This window comes from Salmo trutta, chromosome 3 (genome assembly GCF_901001165.1).
Source record: "Salmo trutta chromosome 3, fSalTru1.1, whole genome shotgun sequence".
Taxonomy (NCBI): Eukaryota; Metazoa; Chordata; class Actinopteri; order Salmoniformes; family Salmonidae; genus Salmo; species Salmo trutta.
The window spans coordinates 32,669,224-32,694,074 of NC_042959.1; the positions used below are offsets into that span (position 1 = coordinate 32,669,224).

At 42.3% G+C, this 24,851-nt stretch overlaps 1 protein-coding gene across 3 annotated transcripts; it reads left to right on the forward strand.

The window, feature by feature from the left end:
• Window positions 1–6,039: 6,039 nt before the first annotated feature.
• Window positions 6,040–23,926, forward strand: LOC115173298 (diacylglycerol kinase theta). 3 transcript variants are annotated; one of them, XM_029731272.1, is made up of 23 exons: window positions 6,040–7,046; window positions 8,533–8,612; window positions 8,936–9,035; window positions 9,341–9,426; window positions 10,239–10,370; window positions 10,485–10,638; window positions 13,689–13,751; window positions 14,068–14,168; window positions 14,626–14,840; window positions 17,272–17,356; window positions 17,717–17,771; window positions 17,923–17,984; window positions 18,081–18,231; window positions 18,405–18,443; window positions 18,951–19,066; window positions 19,199–19,350; window positions 21,128–21,276; window positions 21,375–21,553; window positions 21,788–21,888; window positions 21,977–22,123; window positions 22,344–22,455; window positions 23,200–23,352; window positions 23,491–23,926. In XM_029731272.1, exons 1-23 carry the CDS (start codon window positions 6,824–6,826, stop codon window positions 23,590–23,592), a joined length of 2,757 nt encoding a protein of 918 aa, XP_029587132.1. In that variant the 5' UTR covers window positions 6,040–6,823; the 3' UTR covers window positions 23,593–23,926. The 3 variants fall into 3 exon arrangements, with proteins under 3 accessions (XP_029587132.1, XP_029587142.1, XP_029587147.1); XM_029731282.1 differs by having other exon boundaries at window positions 6,041–7,046; window positions 10,245–10,370; XM_029731287.1 differs by lacking the exons at window positions 6,040–7,046; window positions 8,533–8,612; window positions 8,936–9,035; window positions 9,341–9,426 and adding an exon at window positions 9,738–9,765 and having other exon boundaries at window positions 10,245–10,370.
• Window positions 23,927–24,851: the final 925 nt, after the last annotated feature.

The window sequence follows — 24,851 nt, forward strand, 5'->3', positions numbered from 1 at the left end:
ACATCAACAACATACCTCAGGCAGTAGGAAGCTTTCTCATCCATTTATATGTAGATGATACAGTCTTATACTCAGCTGGCCCCTCCCCGGACTTTGTGTTAAACACTCTACAACAAGCTTTCTTAGTGTCCAACAAGCTTTCTCTGCCCTTAACCTTGTTCTGAACACCTCCAAAACAAAGGTCATGTGGTTTGGTAAGAAGAATGCCCCTCTTCCCACAAGTGTGATTACTACCTCTGAGGGTTTAGAGCTTGAGGTAGTCACCTCATACAAGTACTTGGGAGTATGGCTAGACGGTACACTGTCCTTCTCTCAGCACATATCAAAGCTGCAGACTAAAGTTAAATCTAGACTTGGTTTCCTCTATTGTAATCGCTCCTCTTTTACCCCAGCTGCCAAACTAACCCTAATTCAGATGACCATCCTACCCATGCTAGATTACGGAGACGTAATTTATAGATCGGCAGGTAAGGGTGCTCTCGAGCGGCTAGATGTTCTTTACCATTCGGCCATCAGAATTGCTACCAATTCTTCTTATATGACACATCACTGCACTCTATACTCCTCTGTAAACTGGTCATCTCTGTATACCTGTCGGAAGAGACACAGGTTGAGATATCTACTGCAGCCCTCATCCTCCACATACAACAACCTTTCTGCCCATCACATTCTGTTAAAGGTCCCCAAAGCACACACATCCCTGTGTTGTTCGTCTTTTCAGTTCGCTGCAGCTAGCGACTGGAACGAGCTGCAACAAACACTCAAACTGGACAGTTTTATCTCAATCTCTTCATTCAACGACTCGATTATGGACACTCTTACTGACAATTGTGGCTGCTTTGCGTGATGTATTGTTGTCCCTACCTTCTTGCCCTTTGTGCTGTTGTCTGTGCCCAATAATGTTTGTACCATATTTTGTGCTGCTACCATGTTGTGCTGCTGCCATGTTGTGTTGCTACCATGTTGTTGTCATGCCGATCCTGTGCAGGTGTTGTTACACGTGGTCTGCCACTGCGAGGACAATCAGCTGTCCGTCCTGTCTCTCTGTAGCGCTGTCTTGAGCGTCTCACAGTATGGACATTGCCATTTATTGCCCTGGCCACATCTGCAGTCCTCATGCCTCCATGCAGCATGCCTAAGGAACGTTCACGCAAATGAGCAGGGACCCTGGGCATCTTTCTTTTGGTGTTTTTCAGAGTCAGTAGAAAGGCCTCTTTAGTGTCCTACGTTTTCATAACTGTGCCCTTAATTGCCTACCGTCTGTAAGCTGTTAGTGTCTTAACGACCATTCCACAGGTGCATGTTCATGAATTGTTTGTAGTTCATTGAACAAGCATGGGAAACAGTGTTTAAACCCTTTACAATGAAGATCTGTGAAGTTATTTGGATTTTTACGAATTATCTTTGAAAGACAGGGTCCTTCCTTTTGCTGAGTTTATAACAGTTGTGATGACTTGTTGAGTAGTTATAGATATCACTGAAAACCCCTTTAGTAATAGTGTCTTTTGTTTGCATGGTGGTATTGTGAAAGTGGGGTGTAATTTGACTTGATCACCCAATGAGGCACTACACTTAATATGTATTCTTCCTTTTTCTTCAAGGAAGCAGGTGTTCTTCTCATGGACACCCTAGAGGCAGGAAGGTGGTGTGAACTCCAAACATTTAAAGGCACTGTTTCCCTCCCTAGTGTAATTGGGATGGACGGGGAAGACCGCATTACAACCCTTAAAGAACTACGGTTGTATGATGGCCTGGATGAAGAGGAACATTTTCTCCTCAAGGAACCATTCATGTTCCAGTTACAGAGAGATTATGAGATGTTCTATGTGGAGGCAGTTGACAACAAGAAAATTAATGTCTTTGCCTCTTCTGAGGAGCAGGAATGAAGCCATTTTTGAGGAGTGGTCAAACCTTGTTTTTTGTCTGCTGTGTTAATTGTTTCAATTGTTAATTGTGTTATGTTGTTTAGTAAAGATGACGTAGAAGTCACCCGAGTCTCTGATCTCCTTACCGGAGCTGGTATAATTTAATGTACAAAGCACATTCAGCTTGTCAGTATGTCTATATGGTATAGTCTGTCTCCATTCTCATGAGGAAAGTAAATAGCATTATAAATCAGGATACATAGTAACTATGTGTGTGTGTGTGTGTGTGTACAGTCGTGGCCAAATGTTTTCAGAATGACACAAATATTAATTTTCACAAGGTTTGCTGCTTCAGTGTCTTCAGCTATTTTTGTCAGATGTTACTATGGAATACTGAAGTATAATTACAAGCATTTCATAAGTGTCAAAGGCTTTTATTGACAATTACATGAAGTTGATGCAAAGAGTCAATATTTGCAGTGTTGACCCTTCTTTTTCAAGACCTCTGAAATCCGGCCTGGCATGCTGTCAAATAACTTCTGGGCCACATCCTGACTGATGGCAGCCTATTCTTGCATAATCAATGCTTGGAGTTTTTGTTTTTGTTTGTCCACCCGCCTCTTGAGGATTGACCACAAGTTCTCAATGGGATTAAGGTCTGGGGAGTTTCCTGGCCATGGACCCAAAATATCAATGTTTTGTTCCCCGAGCCACTTAGTTATCACTTTTGCCTTATGGCAAGGTGCTCCATCGGGCTGGAAAAGGCATTGTTCGTCACCAAACTGTTCCTGGATGGTTGTGAGAAGTTGCTCTCGGAGGATGTGTTACATTTACATTTTAGTCATTTAGCAGACGCTCTTATCCAGAGCGACTTACAGTAGTGAATGCATACATTTCATACATATTATTATTAATTTTTTCTGAGCTGGCCCCCCATGGGAATCGAACCCACAACCCTGGTGTTGCAAACACCATGCTCTACCAACTGAGCTATGTGTTGGTACCATTCTTTATTCATGGCTGTGTTCTTAGGCAAAATTGTGAGTGAGCCCACTCCCTTGGCTTAGAAGCAACCACACACATGAATGGTCTCAGGATGCTTTACTGTTGGCATGACACAGGACTGATGGTAGCGCTCACCTTGTCTTCTCCGGACAAGCTTTTTTCCGGATGCCCCAAACAATCGGAAAGGGGATTCATCAGAGAAAATGACTTTACCCCAGTCCTCAGCAGTCCAATCCCTGTACCTTTTTCAGAATATCAGTCTGTCCCTGATGTTTTTCCTGGAGAGAAGTGGCTTCTTTGCTGCCCTTCTTGACACCAGGCCATCCTCCAAAAGTCTTTGTCTCACTGTGCATGCAGATGCACTCACACCTGCCTACTGCCATTCCTGAGCAAGCTCTGTACTGGTGGTGCTCCGATCCCACAGCTGAATCAACTTTCGGAGACGGTCCTGCCTCTTGCTGGACTTTCTTGGGCGCCCTGAAGCCTTCTTCACAACAATTGAACCGCTCTCATCGAAGTTCTTGATGATCCAATAAATGGTTGATTTAGGTGCAATCTTACTGGCAGCAATATCCTTACCTGTGAAGCCCTTTTGTGCAAAGCAATGATGACGGCACGTGTTTCCTTCCAGGTAACCATGGTTGACAGAGGAAGAACAATGATTCCAAGCACCACCCTCCTTTTAAAGCTTCCAGTCTGTTATTCGAACTCAATCAGCATGACAGAGTGATCTCCAGCCTTGTCCTCGTCAACACTCACACCTGTGTTAACGAGAGAATCACTGACATGATGTCAGCTGGTCCTTTTGTGGCAGGGCTGAAATGCAGTGTAAATGTTTTTGGGGGATTCAGTTCATTTGAATGGCAAAGAGGGACTTTGCAATTAATTGCAATTCATCTGATCACTCTTCATAACATTCTGGAGTATATGCAAATTGCCATCATACAAACTGAGGTAGCAGACTTTGTGAAAATGTATATTTGTGTAATTCTCTAAACTTTTGGCCACGACTGTATAGATATATATGTGCTCAATGAAATAATATAATTACAACATTATAACATTTATCAGCACAATTTTAACAGTACATGACATACATAACAAGTCTGTTGTTCACTGCAACAATATCAGTAGCTTGTCTCAACTATAGCATGAAGCAAAAAGTGTTACAACACATCTGCTGGTACTTTATATATTTCTTACGATCTTCAAAAATGAAATATGTTTGTATTCAACATGTGCCTTGCGCAAACGTGTGTTTGTATTGAGTGTGTGACTGTCACCTCTGATGGACAAAAAAAGGTGGGTGAGGTCAAATGTGGACGGAGTCAAACGTTTGACACTGCCCACATTGAGCCCGGCCCCGAATTGCACACTGCAGTCAGGGGTACTTTTTTTAATATAGTTTTAGTATTTTTCTCATTTTTTGTATATATTTTTTTTAAATTATATTTAAAAATGTTACATTTTTAATGTATTTATTATTATTTTTAAACAAATATCAACAGACAAAAGAGGTATAGTCACATGCAAACAAGCATACATACAAACTATTTACATTGCCAGGAATCCTAAACAAACAAATCATATTAATTTATAATACAACAACTTTTAATTGCCTCTTTGATTTTCATTTTAGTCAAAGTAGTGCCATATTGTTTAAATTAATTTATAAAGTGAAAAAAGTTAGGTTTTGAATTAGACCATTTGAATTTGCGAATATGAAATTTACCTAATGTTATTAGCAGTTGAATTAAATATACTACATCTTTAGCTATGTCAGAATTTATGAAATAAATCATTATATCAAAACCATTAAATAGTACAACCATCCTATTTTTTGGTAAAAAAAATTCTGTATGTCAATCCAAAAAATTCTACTATAAATACAGGCAAAAAACAAATGCATAATGGTCTCCTTCTCCATTCCACAGAAATCACATTTATAGTCAACATTCAGCTTGAATCTTTCCAAAACATGTTTCACAGGATAAATTCTATGTAACATTTTAAATGAAACTTCCTTTACCTTGTTACTGATACAATATTTGTTAGCAATTTTCCATGCTTTCCATCATTGTATATCACCATAGATATTTAACCAAAATAATCTTGCTGAGGGAATTGTAGTATCACAAATAATATTCGTAATCTGTTTATTACTACATTTATCTTTGATGTTAATATTGCCAATGAATATATTTTAATGTAAATCTATGTTACTTACATCAACCACAGAGGAATTTAAAAGAGATATAACCCCCCTTGGAATCGCATCAAAAACAATTACATATTCTTTCGGGGTTATTGGAATTTAAACATTATCGAGAAATTCCCCATATGAGAGTAGATATCCATCCTCATTCAGTAACTGACCAACCAAAATAATTTTATTCTCAAACCAGTTATGAAAAAAAGAGACTTATTTTTAAATCGTATATCTTTGTTGTTCCATATAAAGTATCTGTGAGGGGAAAATAGTGTTTATACGCTAACACCCAAGCTAAAATTGCCTGCTTGTGGAATTTGGCCAATTTTACTGGGATTTTATCAACATCAAAATTACATCGAAGCAAAAATTCTAAACCACCAACAGAGTCAAATAAATACTTAGGGAAAATATTCCAAATACTGTACTGGTTCTTAATATAATTAAGAATCCAATTTATTTTAAAAGTATTATTTAGAGTATTGCAATCTAAAACCTCAAGACCTCCTTGTTCTTGGGTATTAGTGAGATTATCTTTCCGTAGATTGTGAGGCTTGTTCCTCCAAATAAAATTATAAAGAATCTTATCTAAATCCTTTACAGTTTTAGGGGATAATTCAAGTGATAACGAGATATAAACCGATCTGGATAACCCTTCAGCTTTGGACAATAAAACCCGACCGTGTAACGAAATAGCTCTCAGCAAACAGAGGTTCAACTTCTTCTTTGTTTTCTCAATGATGGGGTCAAAGTTTAATTCACTCCTTTGTTTTTCATCCTTGCATATAACAATTCCAAGATAAGTAACCTTATCTTTAATTGGGATACCATATACTTCCTGTAAAACATAATCCTTGAGTGGAAATAAGACTGACTTATTGATATTAATTTTCAAACCTGAAACTAAGGAAAAGTCTTCAATACAGGAAACTGCTTTAGAAACATCATTCCTGTCTCTCAAAAATATGGTGGTATCATCAACCAGTTGACATAGTTTAAATTCATTGCAGTCAGGGGTAGTTGGAGACGACAGTTAAACCGATGACGTGTTTCTGCGTCTGAGTTTAGCTAGCCAACGTCGCCATGACATCGCCTACAAACGTTATCGGGGATTTCGATTGGAGAAGCAGTTTCTGCCTATCTTCATACTGTGCAGTCTTTGTTAAAATTCTCTGACGATAGTCACTCACCCATTTTGCCTGGACGCTGAGGGCGGATGTAAACTACTACACAGAGCTATGAAAACTGCGGGCGTAAAAATGAGCTAATTAGTTATGCGGGCGTAACAGTTAGCTAATTAGTTAGCTTGACACGTTGCTTTTGATGGATTTTCGTTGAACTTGCTTTCTTCCTTGCCTTTTATTTTTTTCGCGAGCAAATGTGGCTTGCTAGCTAACGTTAGCCAGTAAGCTTATTTTTTATGTTTCCAGGTGACGAGCGACAAGACTCAGGTGAAGTGTATTGTTGTGAATTAACCGTCGTTCTGGATCATTCAAGACTTATTTTTATTAAATGTTTTGCAATGCAGCTAACTGCCATGTCTAACGTTGTTGTTGTTGTTAGCTTGCTCGCTAACTTCATGACCGCTATGGCTTCAGCAGCTGGCGCATCTGGTTCCAAGGTGTAATGAATGACACAGCCGCGGGGGATAACGCGTTGCTTGGAGCGCGCTAGTTTGCCAGCGGAAACATATTTGAACTAACTAAGTTTTCATTGTACGCGACCCTTGTGGTGCACAGATACGATGGCAGACAGCGCTCGAGCTAAGAATGTTAATTCCATAATGGAAAGCCCACCCGTTAGCCCCTTGTCTGGGAGGGAAAAGCCTAAACAGTCCCCTGGCTCTCGCTCAAGGTACCAGGTCAGCGCACCCGGACACAGTTTTAGGAAAGTGACTCTCACCAAACCAACGTTCTGCCACAACTGCAGTGATTTCATATGGGGTCTTAACGGATTCATTTGTGAAGGTAGGTTGGTTTACATGAGAACGTGACGGTTGTTTTTGTTTCTTTACTTGACCAGACTATTTGAGTTGAAACAGCTCAACTGAAATGTCAGATGTATTTGACATTGGGGAAATCACTTTGAATTGTTGAATGGATGCACAAACTGAATCATTTTGAGCTTAAACAAAAGCTTATATGTCCTCAACTTTTCTCGATATTGTCATCATGTATATGTTCATAGAGCAGTACTCAGGGTGATGGCATGCTTGTGTGTGTGCGAGAGGAGAAGCTGTATGTGTGTGTGAGAGAGAAGATGTGCCTTGGTTCTGTGTGTCCAATGAGTTTGTTTGTATGTGGAAAATCACTGTGGCTTTTAGGGCTATGCCATCATCATGCACAGACTGACATTGTGATTCTATCAATTAATGTGAATTTAGTAAATTCCCTCTATTTTCCTACATGATTTATCCATCATGGTTGACATCAGAAAATGTTGCTCCCTTGAAAAAGATTGAAAACGTGAATAGAACATGTAGTAAGCGAAGCTACCCCTCGCCAAGCACTAAAGCATATAGGAGCAGCACTGCACAACACAACAGAAGATGATGGATAACACACAGTGTTAACCATGCAGAGGGGAGATTCAAAGCCTCTGTTGCGCAATCAGCTGCAGATATACTTTAACTCGTCGGCATGGCAACAGGGAACTGGATGCTGGAGAGCAGAGGCAGAGCATCTGTAAAAGCATATCACCCTAGACACAGCATAACAAATGTATAATGCTATATTTTAGACTAATGTGCCTACTTAAATGCAGTATCAGCCTATTTGTTAATGTGTCAAATTGATGCAAAACTATGCTAGACTAGTACCTGAAGTGTATGCTGCATGTCGCCTCCATGAAATTGGATGCTTCTCATGAACTCTTGTTGTTAGACAGGTTGCCTTAGAGGGCAATGGATGCACAAGGACTAAAGCCTCCCTAGTCAGCTTGAGGTCGACTGCTTCTTTGTGATGAACCTCTGCTCTATGTAATGCACTATGACTGAGTTTGAAGATACGTGGATCTATTAGGCCACTGTGAATGCTTAGCAAATACCATAATGCATTATTGGATGAAAGGCAATGTTTCCCTTTGGGATTTATTTCAGCGGCGGTGGCAGGGGTGGTAAAAGGACATTCTATTCCAAAATACATAAACATTTAATTATGTTCTCTTCCTTTGAAACTCATCTGAAATTTGAGGACAGTTTAATTTATCTTGATCTCAATGACATCACCAGCCAATCCTATATTAACAAAACATTTTTTTTAGCTAGCATAACGTTACTGTATCTTAGCTAGCGGTGCACGGCTGCTAAAATAATATAGGGGAAACACTGAAAGGTGGTTCATAGACGATGTTACAACAAAATCTAATTACAAGAATATGAATGGGACTTTGGATAGCCTAGTTACTGATGCTCCTCGACTGACTCTGTTATTTGGTGTCTCCTCTCACCGCTAGTGTGTAACTTTATGTGCCATGAAAAGTGCCTGAAGATGGTGAGGACTGTGTGTTCATGCATGGCCCCAACACAGGTGCAGGTGAGTGACACTGACACCATAAAGTTACACTGCTCTGTTACTGCCGGTGATCTGATGGATGAGTGCATGCTCCTGTTGAGTGCATGCTCCTGTTGAGTGCATGCTCCTGTTGAGTGCATGCTGCTGTTGAGTGCATGCTCCTGTTGAGTGCATGCTCCTGTTGAGTGCATGCTCCTGTTGAGTGCATGCTCCTGTTGAGTGCATGCTCCTGTTGAGTGCATGCTCCTGTTGAGTGCATGCTCCTGTTGAGTGCACGCTGGCACGGCAATCCTCGTCATGGTCTTTTTGGTCATATTCCATTTTTGTCCATTTGTGAACTCCAGGTCCCTGTCGCCCATTGCTTTGGTCCAGCAGGGCAGAAAAAGAGATTCTGCTGTGTGTGTCGAAAGCATCTGGAGGGAAACACTGCCGTTCGTTGTGAAGGTTGGTTTTTAAGAGCTTTCACAACATACAATGTACAACTTATGGCCAAAGTTTTGCAGGTTCACTTTGTAGAAGTGTACAGGTCATGATGTAACAAATTAGTGAAATCTAGCAAACTAAACCTCAGCGTATGTGTAGATAGGCTACATGACAAAGTAAATGCAAACGTTTACACGCATAAAGTACATTCTATGTACATTCAAATTGTATTTCAACTTCCTTGGGGGAAATCTGATTGGGAGCCAGTCCATCAGTGGTAGTAGTGACTTTTACAGAAGTAACGTAATCATTGGTTCTGCTTTCAGTTTGTGAGCTGCATGCCCACTATGACTGTGCTACGTTCAGTTGTGGCGACTGCCGTCTCTGTCACCAGGATGGGAGTCAGGACTTTGTAAGTATCACAAGCCTTCTGTCTAAAAGGTGCATTCTGTTCACAATGTTCCCTTAATTCCCCCAGTGGCATGTTAAGATACTATAAACTCATTAGGCCAAGAAGCAAAACAAAAGACAAGTGCACTTTTGAGTTAAAATGAAAGTCCAATGCAGCCATTCTTATCTCAATATCAAATCATTTCTGGGTAACAATTAAATACCGTACTGTGATTATTTCTTTTTTCAATTCCAATGGTCAAAAAGAAGCAAAGAGCAATTTCTGAGCAAGATTTTTGCCAGGACTGTCTAGGAGTGGTCTGAGTGGGGAGGGGAAAGCTGAAAACTAGCTGACAGAGAGGTTTGGAACTCTCTTATTGGTCTAATAACTAATTTACTGTCTATTGATGTCACCAGATAGGCCAAAACTCCATCCCACCAAAACAGTCTGAAATTTCAGGCAGTATTTCACAGTATTATTCCAACCTCCGTAGTGTGAAAAATATATATAAAACACAGGAAAATCACATGTTTTAATGCACTGGGCACTTACCACTTATCACCTGCCACTGTCAAGGGGGGAATCCTCCATAGAGAGTTCCATAGAGAGGCTTCGAGGGCCTGATTCTGAGCAATCACACTGGAACGACCTGAGAGAAATGACAGCCGTGCTGAGCAATACCAAATATGTTTGGAAGTTGGGTCCTTTTAGATTGACATAAAAGCACATCCAACAGGATAATAAGTTTCTTCCTATGTTTTGACTGGTCTACTTTTTGCTTATTGTAACACATCTCTCTCGGTTGTCTTTTTTTGTTTTGTTTAATCCTCTTGGCCAAGGATATGTTCCCCCACCACTGGCGGGAGGGGAATATTCCTTCAGGTGCACGCTGTGAGGTCTGCCGGCACACCTGTAGCTCCTCAGACGTCCTGGCGGGGATGCGGTGTCAGTGGTGTGGTATTACGGTAAGACTCAAAACGAAAATAAAAGTACCGCCACAAAAAAACTACTGTAGCTAATAATGCCAGACGGCATGTTGCATGTGCTTGTTTTAACAGCGTTTGTGTCATACTTTGCAGACACACGCTGCCTGTTATCTCATCATGCCCCCAGAGTGCGGCCTGGGACGGCTACGCAACATGCTTCTTCACCCTGCTTGTGTGCGAATATGCTCGAGGAACTTTAGCAAGATGCACTGCTACCGCATCTCTGAGAGTTACCAGAATGAGCTGGGTAAGCTTGTGGTCTCCAACATCCATTACCCCTCCCCCTACCCAAAGCCACATCCTCTCAGCAACTGTTTCACTCACAGAAATGTACATACAATAGAATATTAAATTGGACACAAAAAATATACACATTGGAAACTATACTGAACAAAAATATAACCGCAACATGTACACATTTGGTCCCATGTTTCATGAGCTGAAATAAAAGATCCAAGAAATGTTCCATACGCACAACAATTTGTTTACATCCCTGTTAGTGAGCATTTCTCCTTTGCCACGATAATCAATCCACCTAACATATCAAGAAGCTGATTAAACAGCATCATCATTACACAGGTGCACCTTGTGCTGGGGACAATAAAAGGCCAGTCTAAAATGTATAGTTTTGTCACACAACACAATGCCACAGATGTTTTAAAAGAGTGCAACTGGCATGCTGACTGCAGGAATGTCCACCAGAGCTCTTGCCAGAGACGCTGGAGAAGTGTGCTCTTCACGGATGAATCCCCGGTATGGCGTTGTGTGGGCAAGCGGTTTTCTGATGTCAACGTTGTGAACAGAATGCCCCATGCTGGCTGTGCAGTTGTGGTATGGGCAGGCATAAGCTACAGACAGTGAACACAATGCCATTTTATCGATGGCAATTTGAATGCACAGAGACACCGTGACGAGATCCTGAGGCCCATTGTCGTGCCAATCATCCGCCGCAAACACCTCATGTTTCAGCATGATAATACACGGCACCATGTCGCAAGGATCTGTACACAATTCCTGGAAGCTGAAAATGTCTCAGTTCTTCCATGGCCTGCATACTCACCAGACATGTCACCCATTGAGCATGTTTGGGATGCTGTGGATTGACGTGTACGACAGCATTTTCCAGTTCCCGCCAATATCCAGCAACTTCGCACAGACACTGAAGAGGAGTGGGACAACATTCCACAGGCCACAATCAACAGCCTGATCAACTCTATACGAAGGAGATGTGTCACACTGCATGAGGCAAATGGTGGTCACTTGTTTTCTGATCCACTCACCAACACTTTTCTTTTAAGGTACAGTTGATGTCGGAAGGTTACATACACTTAGGTTGGAGTCATTAAAACTTGTTTTTCAACCACTCCACAAGTTTCTAGTTGACAAACTATAGTTTTGGCAAGTCGGTTAGGACATCTACTTTGTGCATGACACAAGTCATTTTTCCAACAATTGTTTACAGACAGATTATTTAACTTATAATTCACTGTATCACAATTCCAGTGGGTCAGAAGTTTACATACACTAAGTTGACGGTGCCTTTAAACAGCTTGGAAAATTCCAGAAAATGTCATGGCTTTAGAAGCTTCTGGTAGGCTAATTGACATCATTTGAGCCAATTGGAGGTGTACCTGTGGATGTATTCCAAGGCCTACCTTCAAACTCAGTGCCTCTTTGCTTGACATCACAGGAAAATCAAAAGAAATCAGCCAAGACCTCAGAAAAATAATTGTAGACCTCCACAAATCTGGTTCATCTTTGGGAGCAATTTCCAAACGCCTGAAGGTACCACGTTCATCTGTACAAACAATAGTACGCAAGTATAAACACCATAGGACCACGCAGCCGTCATACCGCTCAGGAAGGAGACGAATTCTGTCTCCTAGAGATGAGCGTACTTTGGTGCAAAAAGTGCAAATCAATCTCAGAACAACAGCAAAGGACCTTGTGAAGATGCTGGAGGAAACTGGTACAAAAATATCTATATCCACAGTAAAACGAGTCGTATATTGACGTAGCCTGAAAGGCCGCTCAGTAAGGAAGAAGCCACTGCTCCAAAACTGCCATTAAAAAAAGTCAGACTACAATCGTACTATGATCGTACCTTTTGGAGAAATGTTCTCTGGCCTGATGAAACAAAAATAGAACTGTTTGGCCATAATGACCATCGATATGTTTGGAGGAAAAAGGGGGAGGCTTGCAAGCTGAAGAACACCATTCCAACCGTGAAGGTCGGGGGTGGCAGCATCATGTTGTGGGGGTGCTTTGCTGCAGGAGGGACTGGTGCACTTCACAAAATAGATGGCATCATGAGGCAGGGAAAATTATGTGGATATTTTGAAGCAACATCTCAAGACATCAGTCAGGAAGTTAAAGCTTGGTCGCAAATGGGTCTTCCAAATGAACAATAACCCCAATACTTCCAAAGTTGTGGAAAAATGGCTTAAGGACAACACAGTCAAGGTATTGGAGTAGCCATCACAAAGCCCTGACCTCAATCCCATAGAAAATTTGTCGGCAGAACTGAAAAAGCGTGTGCGAGCAAGGAGGCCTACAAACCTGACTCAGTTACACCAGCTCTGTCAGGAGGAATGGGCCAAAATTCACCCAACTTATTGTGGAAGGCTACCTGATATGTTTGACCCAAGTTAAACAATTTAAAGGCAGTGCTACCAAATACTAAATGAGTGTATGTAAACTTCTGACCAACTGGGAATGTGATGAAATAAATAAAAGCTGAAATAAATCATTATCTGTATTCCCAGTCATGTAACATCCATAGATTAGGGCCTAATGAACTTATTTCAATTGACTGATTTCCTTTTATGAACTATTACTCAGTAATATCTTTGAAATTGTTGAATGCTGCGTTTATAATTTGGTTCAGTGTAAATCAAGAAAATTAGTTTCCATTATGATAATGTAAGACAGGCCTAATTCATTCACTGCTAACTCCACACAGTCAACTTTGCACTCCCTTTGTAAGCATTTGTACTTGGGCACCTAGGCTGCCAGGAATGAGAGGTGCTTGGAGCAAGTGTCAACATGTTGTTGGTCACTTGTTCTAGGTCAGGCAAGATGAGTCACAAGCCATTTGTCAAACAAGATGAGCAATGGTAAAACTGTGTTTGGCTTTAACCTGAAATGAAAAAAAGCATCCATTCTTCAGCAGACTGTTTTCACACAGAAGTGAAACAATGTGAAGTATGTGGGAAAAACCTGTAGCAAATGCAACGTTCATTCCATTTCATCATTGTTTGCCTTCACGTACCTATAACTTGAACTTTGCTTCATCAGATAACTTGGAAGATGCTGACAGACCTACAAAGGAGAGCCAGCTGGCAACCACACCAGATTCAGGTAGGTACAGGATGAGTTGTCACACTGTATTTAGCCAAGCATGTCCCCATTGAAGCCACATGTAAACGTATGATTATTCCCATGTTTCAGCTAGAAAAAAGATTCCCTAACGTTTCTGGTTTAAAGTTATTTTAAAATGCTTTAGCTCTGCTATGTAGAGCATGACACTAAGCTAACAGTAGTCCTACCGCTCCTGATGTTCTGCAGCATTTGCTAATGCTTAGTTATCAAATCCAAGTCTACCCTAATCCTAATCATACAAGTCCATAGAATTGACCACGTTGGTCTAAATATTTTTTTGTGTGCCAAACTGCAGGGAAGCAGGTTCTCAAGGTGTTTGATGGGGATGATGCAGTCAAGCGCAGCCACTTCCGTTTGGTCTCCATTCATCGGATAACCAAGAATGTGGAAGTCGTGGTGAGATTCTCCCCATTCCCTAAAAACAGATTGACACTAGATTAATTAAGTGCTTCATTGTTTTAAGTGCATTCATTTCTGTTACCACAACTCCTAGTACTACCACTGTAATACTGATCTAATATTGTTGAACTACTACTGCAACAACCGGTACTAATAATATGTATACTATCATCACCAATACTACCGCACTACTATCACTAGTAACATCAATAATGATGATAATAAAAATGGATTAGGTTGTTCAAAACTAAGGCCAACCCTCCTGGAGAGCAGGCTTTGACTCCAGCCCTGCTCTAACACACCTCATTCATCTAATCAAGGGTCTGACATGCAGCTGATCAGTAGAATCAGGCCAGGTGTGTTTCTAAGAGCAGGGATAGAGTAAAAGCCTGCACATCCAATAGGTCTCTCCAGGAGGAGGGTCACCAGTCCCTGATCTAATTGTTGTCTGCAGGAGTCAGCGTTAAGGGCCTTTTACATCCCAGATGACCCCCTGGAATATGAGCTCCAAGACAACGGCCAGCAGGCTCTAGTCGACGACGACGTCCTCAACCATAACGGCAGCCCCGATAACCAGGCCATCTTTAAGGAGAATGTGCCCGAGGCGTGGCTCCTAAGGGCCAAACCTCAGGAAACCGAGGTCCTCAAGATCTATGCCGACTGGCTCAAGTGAGTAATGTATAGGGAAACTGCTCAGTTATGGCGCAAACTAGTGGTGCATGGGTCAGCTGTTTGTTCACCCGCCTGTAGTTGCTATTAACCCATCCGCAACCGGAAAACCATATGTGATAAAGGGAAAATCTGAGGCCTGCACTAATATATGCTAATATATAATATATGCGCTAATATAGAAAATGCGCTGTAGGTTAGTCAAAGACGGCGGAACGATTTTGCCTGATTTTAGATATGTTTCTGCTTATAATTTCCAAAGTTTTGGTAAGCGATTTGTTCGTCAACTTGTCTATAATTAGATACAAGCAGCTTCTGTCATTATATGGAAAATCCGGAGACACCTGAAACCCCAACTCTTTAAGGAATACCTGGGATAGGATAAAGTAATCCTTCTAAACCCCCCCCCCCCCCAAAAAAAAATAATAATATATAGATGTACTATTGTAAAGTGGTTGTTCCACTGGATATCATAAGGTGAATGCACCAATTGGTAAGTCACTCTGCTAAATGACGTAAATGTAATAATGTTGCCCTAGAAGACTAAATAAACCCTTGCTCACCAGAATGTCAGAAATCAATAGAAGGAATGCTTCAATCTATACTGAACAAAAATATAAACGCAATATGCAACAGTTTCAAAGATTTTACTGAGTTACAGGTCATATGAGGAAATTAGTCAATTGAAATAAATTCATTAGGCCCTAATCTATGGATTTCACATGACTGGAAATACAAATACCTTAAAAAAATGGGCCTCACAATGGGCCTCGGGATCTCTTCACGGTATTTTTGTGCATTCAAATTGCTGTTGATAAAATGAAATTGTGTTCATTGTCCGTAGCTTATGCCTGCCCATACCACAACCCCACCGCCACCATGGGGCACTCTGTTCACAACGTTGACATTAGCAAACCGCTCACCCACACGACGCCATACACATGGTCTGCGGTTGTGAGGCCGATTGGATGTACTGCCAAATTCTCTAAAACAACGTTGTAGGCGGCTTATCGTAGAGAAATTCAATTATTTGGCAACAGCTCTGGTGAACATTCTTGCAGTCAGCATGCCAATTGCACGCATTGTGTTGTGTGACAAAACTGCACATTTTAGAGTGGCCTTTTGTCCCCAGCACAAGGTGCACCTGTGTAATGATCATGTTGTTTAATCAGCTTCTTGATATGTCATATCTGTCAGGTGGATGTATTATCTTGAAAGGGGAAATGCTCACTAACAGGGATGCAAACAAATCATTTTTTTCATCTTCTTTCACGGAGCAAAGACATTTAGGGACAGGAGAGAAAATGCAAAAACAAAACTGAAAATATTTTCTGTGCAAAATTTCCAAATGACATCAGTTTGACCGGTTGTAAGAAAATGGAAAGCTGTGAAAACGACCCAACATGTTTCTGATAAGATTTCAGTTCGGCTTGGATGCATATTTTATGTGGTTGAAATACTGTCAGCTTTTATGATTCTGGTAAAGATAGATAACGTCTGTAGAAGTGCTAACTGCGCCATCGCATTCTCTCAAGATGCTAAAATAAATAAATCATATTTCTCCACTCCTGTTCCCGAGTCAAAATTTTGCCTACATTTAGTGTATCATTTTACTGCAAGAAATGATTCATTCTGCGGGAGTTCATATTAAGGCTATGTGAGAGGTTATAGACCTACAGTTTCCATGTAACCCATCTGAACAGTAGGCTACAGTTCCCTTGACCTGCCATTAGGCCTATTTGAAGTCCCCGTCTTGTGGCTGTCGAATTTGTGTAGCGCCTCACAATCATCACACATAACATAGCCGGCCCGTACTGCTATAATTCTTTTTTCCCACTTCACAAAATCTTTCCCAAACATTACTTTTCTGGCCCTCCCTTTTTAGTTTCAACTCTCCATGTTGCAGCTTTTCTCTTGTATTAAACTGTGACATTGACCTTTTCGCTTCCATGGATTGACGTTAACTTTTTCTGCCCATTCCCAAAAGCATTTGGTGATTGGTGTGTAGGCTATTTGGCGCATGTGCACTTAGATCTTAAGGCTTACGCACTAATACCAGATAGCCTAAAATAATTCAAGAAAAACCTCAATGTAGCTATAGATGTAAATTGCACAAGAATTATAAATGTATGTATTGTTTTCTTTTTATTCAACGCGCCTGCCAACCACCCGCCCTTCATCCACACAATATTTAATGAACTTAAACCCGTCCGCCCAGCTGATATAACCACATCACTAGTGCAAATCTCAAATGCGCTAATGAATTAATCTCAAAGGACTCATTAGGCATCAGAAAATGCTTTGGTCAAAAGAGCATTGGGCCAGTAATGCAAAGGTCGCTGGTTCGAATCCCCGAGCCGACTAGGTGACAGTTGCCCTCATACCATACCTTTTGATATCTACCATCGCTACTGCCTGGGTCTGTTTGCAGGGTTATTGTGGCGTACATATCCATCTCCAAGAACAGCACTGTGGATTCTGTCATTAAGGAGGTCCTCACTCAACTGGGAAAACAGGTACAGGTTACCAGCAGGTCACCAACATAACACAACCACTCTATCTTAAATACAACTTGGCACAAGTATTGTATGGGCGGCAGGTAGCCTAGCGGTTAAGAGCGTTGGGCCAGTAACACGCTGGTTCGAATCCCTGAGCCGACTAGGTGAAAAATCTCTTGATGTGCCCTTGAGCAAAGCACTTAACCCGAATTGCTCCTGTAAAACACTGGATTAAAGCGTCTGCTATATGCCTAATATGTAAATGTATTGTACCCGGAAGTTTCAATTAATGGTTGAACTATTGCTCTGACTATAATATGTATCTGTTAATGACAATGCTAGTTCAATACTCTTGTTTGGTGATGTTCTTTTCTCCAGGATGAAGACCCATCAAGCTTCAATCTTGTGGAGGTTTACATGGGCAGTAAGCAAGGTAAGGAAATAAGAAACAGGAATATGTCTGACCTATACGTCAACGCTGGCCTCTTCCATAAAATAAGAAGTCTCTTTGTTTATATGCCTTCATTACTGTATCTTGTCAAAGTTCACTGATGGTGTGTGTTCTTTCTTTCTCCACATCCCAGTTCAGAGACAAGTGCTGACAGGCCACGAGCTGCTGCTGGACAAACTGCAGGAGATCAGGAAGGTACAGTATGAGGAACTTCAAGCGGACATTCAAGTTTATGGGTAATTTTGTGTGTGTGTGTGTGTTTTTATAGCTGTGTCTTTTTGTTTCTGACAGATCTCCCTAAGGCAGATGAACCAGACCCGTTTCTACATAGTGGAGAGCAGGAACAGGGTTGTGCAGGTCAACCTGCTACTAGAGGGACTGCCTGTACAGCTGAGCAAGGAGGAATATGCAGACCTACTACAGGAGCACTTGGCTATCAAGAGTGAGTCTACACACATCGGATCACGATTCCGCTCCTTTGCAAGACATAAAACGGACAGAATCCCACAGGGTTCAGAGATCCTCCTGAACGTTTTCCTTGAAATGGATTATAGTTGATTTAAATGTTAATTAAAACTGTTAACTGACTAGATGCGAATCTGCTCTCCTCCATAGGTCACTTGGTCACCATCACACATGTTTACGGGAACCAAGGTGGGTACGTCACCATGGAAACAGCCAGTGGAGCACCACCCTCCCTTCTCCACCCCCTCTCCATCTCATCCCTCTCTAATCCTGCTGTCCCCTCCCTAAATATCACACTCTCTTCTCCCCACAATCCCTCCATATGCCCTCATTCCACATCATCCCCAGACGGCCTGTTCTGGGCTGTGTCTCTGCTTGACACTGCTCAAGTCGCTGCTCTTTTGCCGCAGGCCACTGCAGCATGTTCCTGCCCCATTCAGTGTTACATAAGTCCCTTTCTTACAGACTGTGAGAGCCCCGCTGCTGCTGCCACTGCCCAAGAGCTAAATGGTCCATTTATATCAAGCCTGCTGTATGGCCCACAGCCATTTATCTTGTGATGTCTTTATTATAATAAGCGATTTCTATGCGGAGCAGTTTTAGTGCATTACATACAAAGTGGTAAATGTCATCATAACATCGAATGTGGGAGTTCATCGATTCTAAGGTTTGCCTGTCTATCTGTGTGCGTTGAAGGTGCAGTGGTGTTGCAGATATCGTGTTTCTCTGAGGCTGAGAGGATCTACATGTTAGCCAAAGACACGTCTGTCAGCAACCAGCAGCTCACCTCTCTTGTCCTACCAGAGATCATGGTAATGCTACGTCAATGTGACGTAAACAAACCCAGATCCCAGTTGAATGTGTAATTTACGTGAACTGAACCTTTTGAAGAAGCTGGCTTGCTTTACTCCATTGACATTGCTGTTGTTGTAACTCCCCTGCAGCACAACAAGTTACCTAAAGATGACTCGCCCCTACTGGTGTTTGTCAACCCCAAGAGCGGCGAGCTGAAGGGCAGAGAGCTCCTCTATGGTTTCCGGAAGCTTCTGAACCCTCACCAAGTGTTTGACATGACCATTGGGGGACCATTGTCTGGGTGAGACAAATGGTGGTTATCCTCATTCAGCAGTGTGATGTCACAGCTGTTGTGTTTGCAGATGGGGGGGTCTGTGTTGTGCAATGTTTATTTTCCACAAGATCTTTGGAAATAGTTTTGTCTATCATGTATATTTGTGAGCCATGACACGGACACAGAGAAATGTCAACCAGTGAATATATGTATACAGTTGAAGTTTACGTACACCTTAGCCAAATACATTTAAACTCAGTTTTTCACAATTCCTGACATTTTAATCCTAGTAAAAATTCCCTGTCTTAGGTCAGTTAGGATCACCACTTTATTTTAAGTTTTAACCTGGGTCAAAGGTTTCGGGTAGTCTTCCACAAGCTTCCCACAATGAGTTGGGTGAAATTTGGCCCATTCCTCCTGACAGAGCTGGTGTAACTGAGTCAGGTTTGTAGGCCTCCTTGCTCGCACACACTTTTTCAATTCTGCCCACAAATTTTCTATAGGATTGAGGTCAGGGCTTTGTGATGGCCATTCCAATACCTTGACTTTGTTGTCCTTAAGCCATTTTGCCACAACTTTGGAAGTATACTTGGGGTTATTGTCCATTTGGAAGACCCATTTGCTACCAAGCTTTAACTTCCTGACTGATGTCTTGAGATGTTGCTTCAATATATCCACATCATTTTCCATCCTCATGATGCCATCTATTTTGTGAAGTGCACCAGTCCCTCCTACAGCAAAGTACCCCCACAACATGATGCTGCGACCCCCGTGCTTCACGGTTGGGATGGTGTTCTTCGGCTCTCCCTTTTTCCTCCAAACATAACGATTATGGCCAAACAGTTCTATTTTTGTTTCATCAGACCAGAGAACATTTCTCCAAAAAGTACGATCTTTTTCCCCATGTGCAGTTGCAAACCATAGTCTGGCTTTTTTATGGTGGTTTTGGAGCAGTGGCTTCGTCCTTGCTGAGCGGCCTTTCAGGTTATGTCAGTATAGGACTTGTTTTACTGTGGATATAGATACTTTTGTACCTGTTTCCTCCAGTGTCTTCACAAGGTCCTTTGCTGTTGTTCTGGGATTGATTTGCACTTTTCGCACCAAAGTATGTTCATCTCTAGGAGACAGAACGCGTCTCCTTCCAGAGCAGTATGGCGGCTGCGTGGCCCGATGGTGTTCATACTTGCGTACTATTGTTTGTACAGATGAACGTGGTACCGTCAGGCATTTGGAAATTGCTCCCAAGGATGAACCAGACTTGTGGAGGTCTACATTTGTTTTTTCTCTGAGGTCTTGGCTGATTTCTTTTGATTTTCCCATGATGTCAAGCAAAGAGGAACTGAGTTTGAAGGTAGGCCTTGAAATACATCCACAGGTACACCACCAATTGACTCAAATTATGTCAATTAGCCTATCAGAAGCTTCTAAAGCCATGACATCATTTTCTGGAATTTTCCAAGCTGTTTAAAGGCACAGTCAACTTAGTGTATGTAAACTTTTGACCCACTGGAATTGTGATGCAGTGAATTATAAGTGAAATAATCTGTCTGTTAACAATTGTTGGAAAAATTACTTGTCATGCACAAAGTAGATGTCCTAACCGACTTGACAAAACTTAAGTTTGTAACAAGAAATTTGTGGAGTGGTTGAAAAACGAGTTTTAATGACTCCAACCTAAGTGTATGTAAACTTCCGACTTCAACTGTGTATATGTGAGTATACGAAACATTAGGAACACCATCCTAATATTGAGTTGGCCCTCTCCACCTAATCTCTTATGTTTTTCTTTTCTTATATCCTCCAGACTCCACACGTTTAGGGAGGTGCCCCGCTTCCGGGTGCTGGTGTGTGGGGGAGATGGGACAGTGGGCTGGGTCCTGGGAGTCTTGGAGGCCATCAGGCACAAGCTGGTCTGTCCCGAGCCCCCCGTCGGCATCGTCCCACTCGGCACAGGTGAGCGGGACCCTTGAGGACACACCCTTCTCTTCTAATTGCTGTAGTGTGCATAGGTTAGCTTCAATCAGTAGGTTGAAGCTAATGCCTCCCATCAGGTAACGACCTGGCGCGGATCCTGCGCTGGGGGGCGGGCTACAGCGGAGAGGACCCCTACCACATCCTGGTATCTGTGGACGAGGCGGAGGAGGTGCAGATAGACCGTTGGACTATTCTGCTGGATGCACAGGAGATCACAGATGACGGCAAGGAGAACGGCTTCCTGGAACCACCAAAGGTCCAATCAGAATAATGCAGATATGATTCATGTTTTTGCAATTGTAGTTTTTATTGTTTACTTTCACAATATAACAATGCACACAAAACAATAACTTGACAAACATGAATAGATATAGAAATATATTATTTATGTTATAACTATTGCCATTGTTATAACTACATTACCATTTTAATCGATGCATGGGTGTACTTTTTGGCGTGGCTGTTCAACTGGTGGTCTCCCTTGTTGTAGATAGTGCAGATGAACAACTATTTTGGGCTGGGCATCGATGCTGAAGTCAGTCTGGACTTCCACCATGCCCGTCAAGAGGAACCAGGGAAGTTCAACAGCAGGTAGGAGACCACCTCCGGTGAGAATTGCTTTAAAATATCCCCAAAAAAGGAATATCTCCATAACGACTTATCTTTGTTGTCTGTGTAGGTTTCACAACAAAGGTGTGTACCTGAAGGCGGGTCTGCAGAAGCTGAGTCACACACGGAACCTTCACAAGGACCTCAAACTACAGGTGGACAAGCAAGACATAGAACTGCCCAGCATAGAAGGCCTCATCTTCCTTAACATCCCCAGGTAGGAAATACACACAAACGGCTAAAGGTGTGAGTGGCTGACAATCAGACACTCATGACGCATGACGATCACTTTAAGATGCATGCTCCTAAACAAGAATGGCCTCACACACTGGCTTATACACACTGGCCCCTGACTCACTCACACCTTCAGTACATATTGATCTGAAATACAGTGTGTGTGTGTGTGTGTGTGTGTGTGTGTGTGTGTGTGTGTGTAGCTGGGGCTCTGGGGCAGACCTGTGGGGATCAGAGGGTGACTCGCGCTACGGGAAACCTCGCATTGACGATGGCATGCTGGAGGTGGTGGGGGTGACTGGGGTGGTACACATGGTGAGTTAATCACCCACTACAAGTATTTCCTTATTCTGTTGAGTATGTCCTGTTGCCACAAAGAAGAGATCAGAGCTAAAAAATTATCCCAGTGATCCAAAATGTTTTATCCAGATCAAAATGTAAATAACTCTCATTGATACAGTGCATTTGGAAAGTATTCAGACCCCTTGACTTTTTTCACTTTTTGTTACTTTACAGCCTTATTCTAAAATTAATTAAATATAGATTTTTTTCCTCATCAATCTACACTAAATACCCCATAATGACAAAGCGAAAGAAAAACAATTTAATCCATCTTAGAATATGGACATAACGTAACAAAATATGGAAAAAGTCAAGGGGTCTGAATACTTTCCGAATGCACTGTATGTTGTGTATATACACTGACTGGACAGTTTATTAGGTACACCAGCCCGTTCATAAAAATGGATCGCTCCTACAGACAGTGAGTCACGTGGCCGTGGCTTGCTATATAAAGCAGGCAGACAGGCACCGAGGCATTCAGTTAGTTTGATTTGAACATTAGAATGGGCTAAATGAGGTGCCAGGCAAGCAGGATCCAGTACCTCAGGAACGTCCGCCCTCCTGGCCTTTTCACGCACATTGTCTCGGGTTTACAGAGAAGGGTGCGACAAACAAAAAAACATCCAGTCAGCGGCAGTCCTGTGTGCGAAATGAGAGCAGTCGAAGGAGAATGGAAAGAATCGTGCAAGCCAACGGAATGTGTGTTGTGTTGTCCAGGGCCAGGTGCAGAGCGGCATGCGCTCTGGGATCCGTCTCGCCCAGGGTAACTACGTGCGTATCACAGTGACCAAGCCCATCCCTGTGCAGGTAGATGGCGAGCCCTGGATCCAGGCCCCTGGGCATATCATCATATCTGCAGCAGGCCCAAAAGTAACAGTTTTTTGTTACTATAATGGGACAAATATTTACAATTTCACTGTGGTATCCTTCACTATGGTTGCAGACCTCCCATACCTATCTATAAAGTCAACAGCTATTAAGTAATTGTGTCCTTGTTGCTGTGTTCAGGTGCGGATGCTGAGGAAGTCCAAACACAAGCAGAAGAAGCAGTCTGCCAGCCTAAAAGAGGGGCTATCCGAAAGCCCTTCGTCCAGCGATGGGGGACAATGAGGTCCCCCCCCCCAAACATCTGCTCCTTGGTGTCTCCGTGAGAGCATGATGGTCTGTTGCCTGCTCTAAACAGCTGTGGCCTGTGTGCCCAATAGGTTCTCAGATGGTTTGTGTAGTTAGCACTTATAGCAGTCACTCCCATTATCATCTTACTGCTTATCAATTTCACCGTTGTTGGGTTCGGTTTGCCCGTTAGGATCCTTCAGATTAGCTTCTTGTCTAATTCGTTGGTTTATTTTTTGTTTAACAGTCCATCAGCGATGTTAAGGCCTGGTATTTTATGAGCGACATGCATAGTACCACTATAAAATTGTTACCATCTGGTACTTAAAAATGATTCAATAATACATTTTGAAACGAGTAGTACTAAGTAGAATTTGGTACCAAGTAGTTACAATGAATCAATAAGATACCGAGATGCACTATATATATATATATATGTGTGTATACATACACACACACACACACACAAAAGTTTGTGGACACCCCTTCAAATGAGTGGATTCGGCTATTTCAGCCACACCCGTTTCTGACAGGTGTATAAAATCGAGCACACCGCCATGCAATCTCCATAGACAAACATTGGCAGTAGAATGGCCTTCCTGAAGAGCTCAGTGACTTTCAACGTGGCACCCTCATAGGATGCCACCTTTCCAACAAGTCAGTTTGTCAAATTTCTGCCCTGCTAGAGCTTCCCCGGTCAACTGTAAGTGCTGTTATTGTGAAGTGGAAACACCTAGGAGCAACGGCTTAGCCGCGATCTGGTAGGCCACAGAATGGGACCGCTGAGGTGTGTAGCTCGTAAAAATCGTCTGTCCTCTGTTGCAACACTCACTACCGACTTTCCGAACTGCCTCTGGAAGCAACGTCAGCACAAGAACTGTTCGTTGGGAGCTTCATGAAATAGGTTTCCATCGCCGAGCAGCCTCACGCAAGCCTAAGATCACCATGCGCAACTCCAAGTGTCGGCTGGAGTGGAAACCCATTGGACTCTGGAGCACTTGAAACATGTTCTCTGGAGTGATGAATTACGCTTCACTATCAGGCAGCCTGACGGAGTAATCTGGGTATGGCGGATGCCATGAGAATGCTACCTGCCCTAATAATGGTCTGGGGCTGTTTTTCATGGTTCAGGCTAGCCCCCCCCCCCCCCAGACGAGCAGGTGTCCACATACTTTTGGTCATGTAGTGTATTTATAAGATGTAATTACACTGCTACCATGTAAAATCAAAGTAAATACCAGACTGTAAAATAAAGT

Excerpts from the sequence above, each read along its gene's own strand:
- LOC115173298 (XM_029731272.1), top strand. The coding sequence starts at position 6,824 with ATGGCAGACAGCGCTCGAGCTAAGAATGTTAATTCCATAATGGAAAGC. Across the intron at positions 14,841-17,271 it reads ATCTATGCCGACTGGCTCAA|GGTTATTGTGGCGTACATAT; the intron begins GTGAGTAATGTA and ends GTCTGTTTGCAG. Across the intron at positions 18,444-18,950 it reads ACATGTTTACGGGAACCAAG|GTGCAGTGGTGTTGCAGATA; the intron begins GTGGGTACGTCA and ends TGTGCGTTGAAG.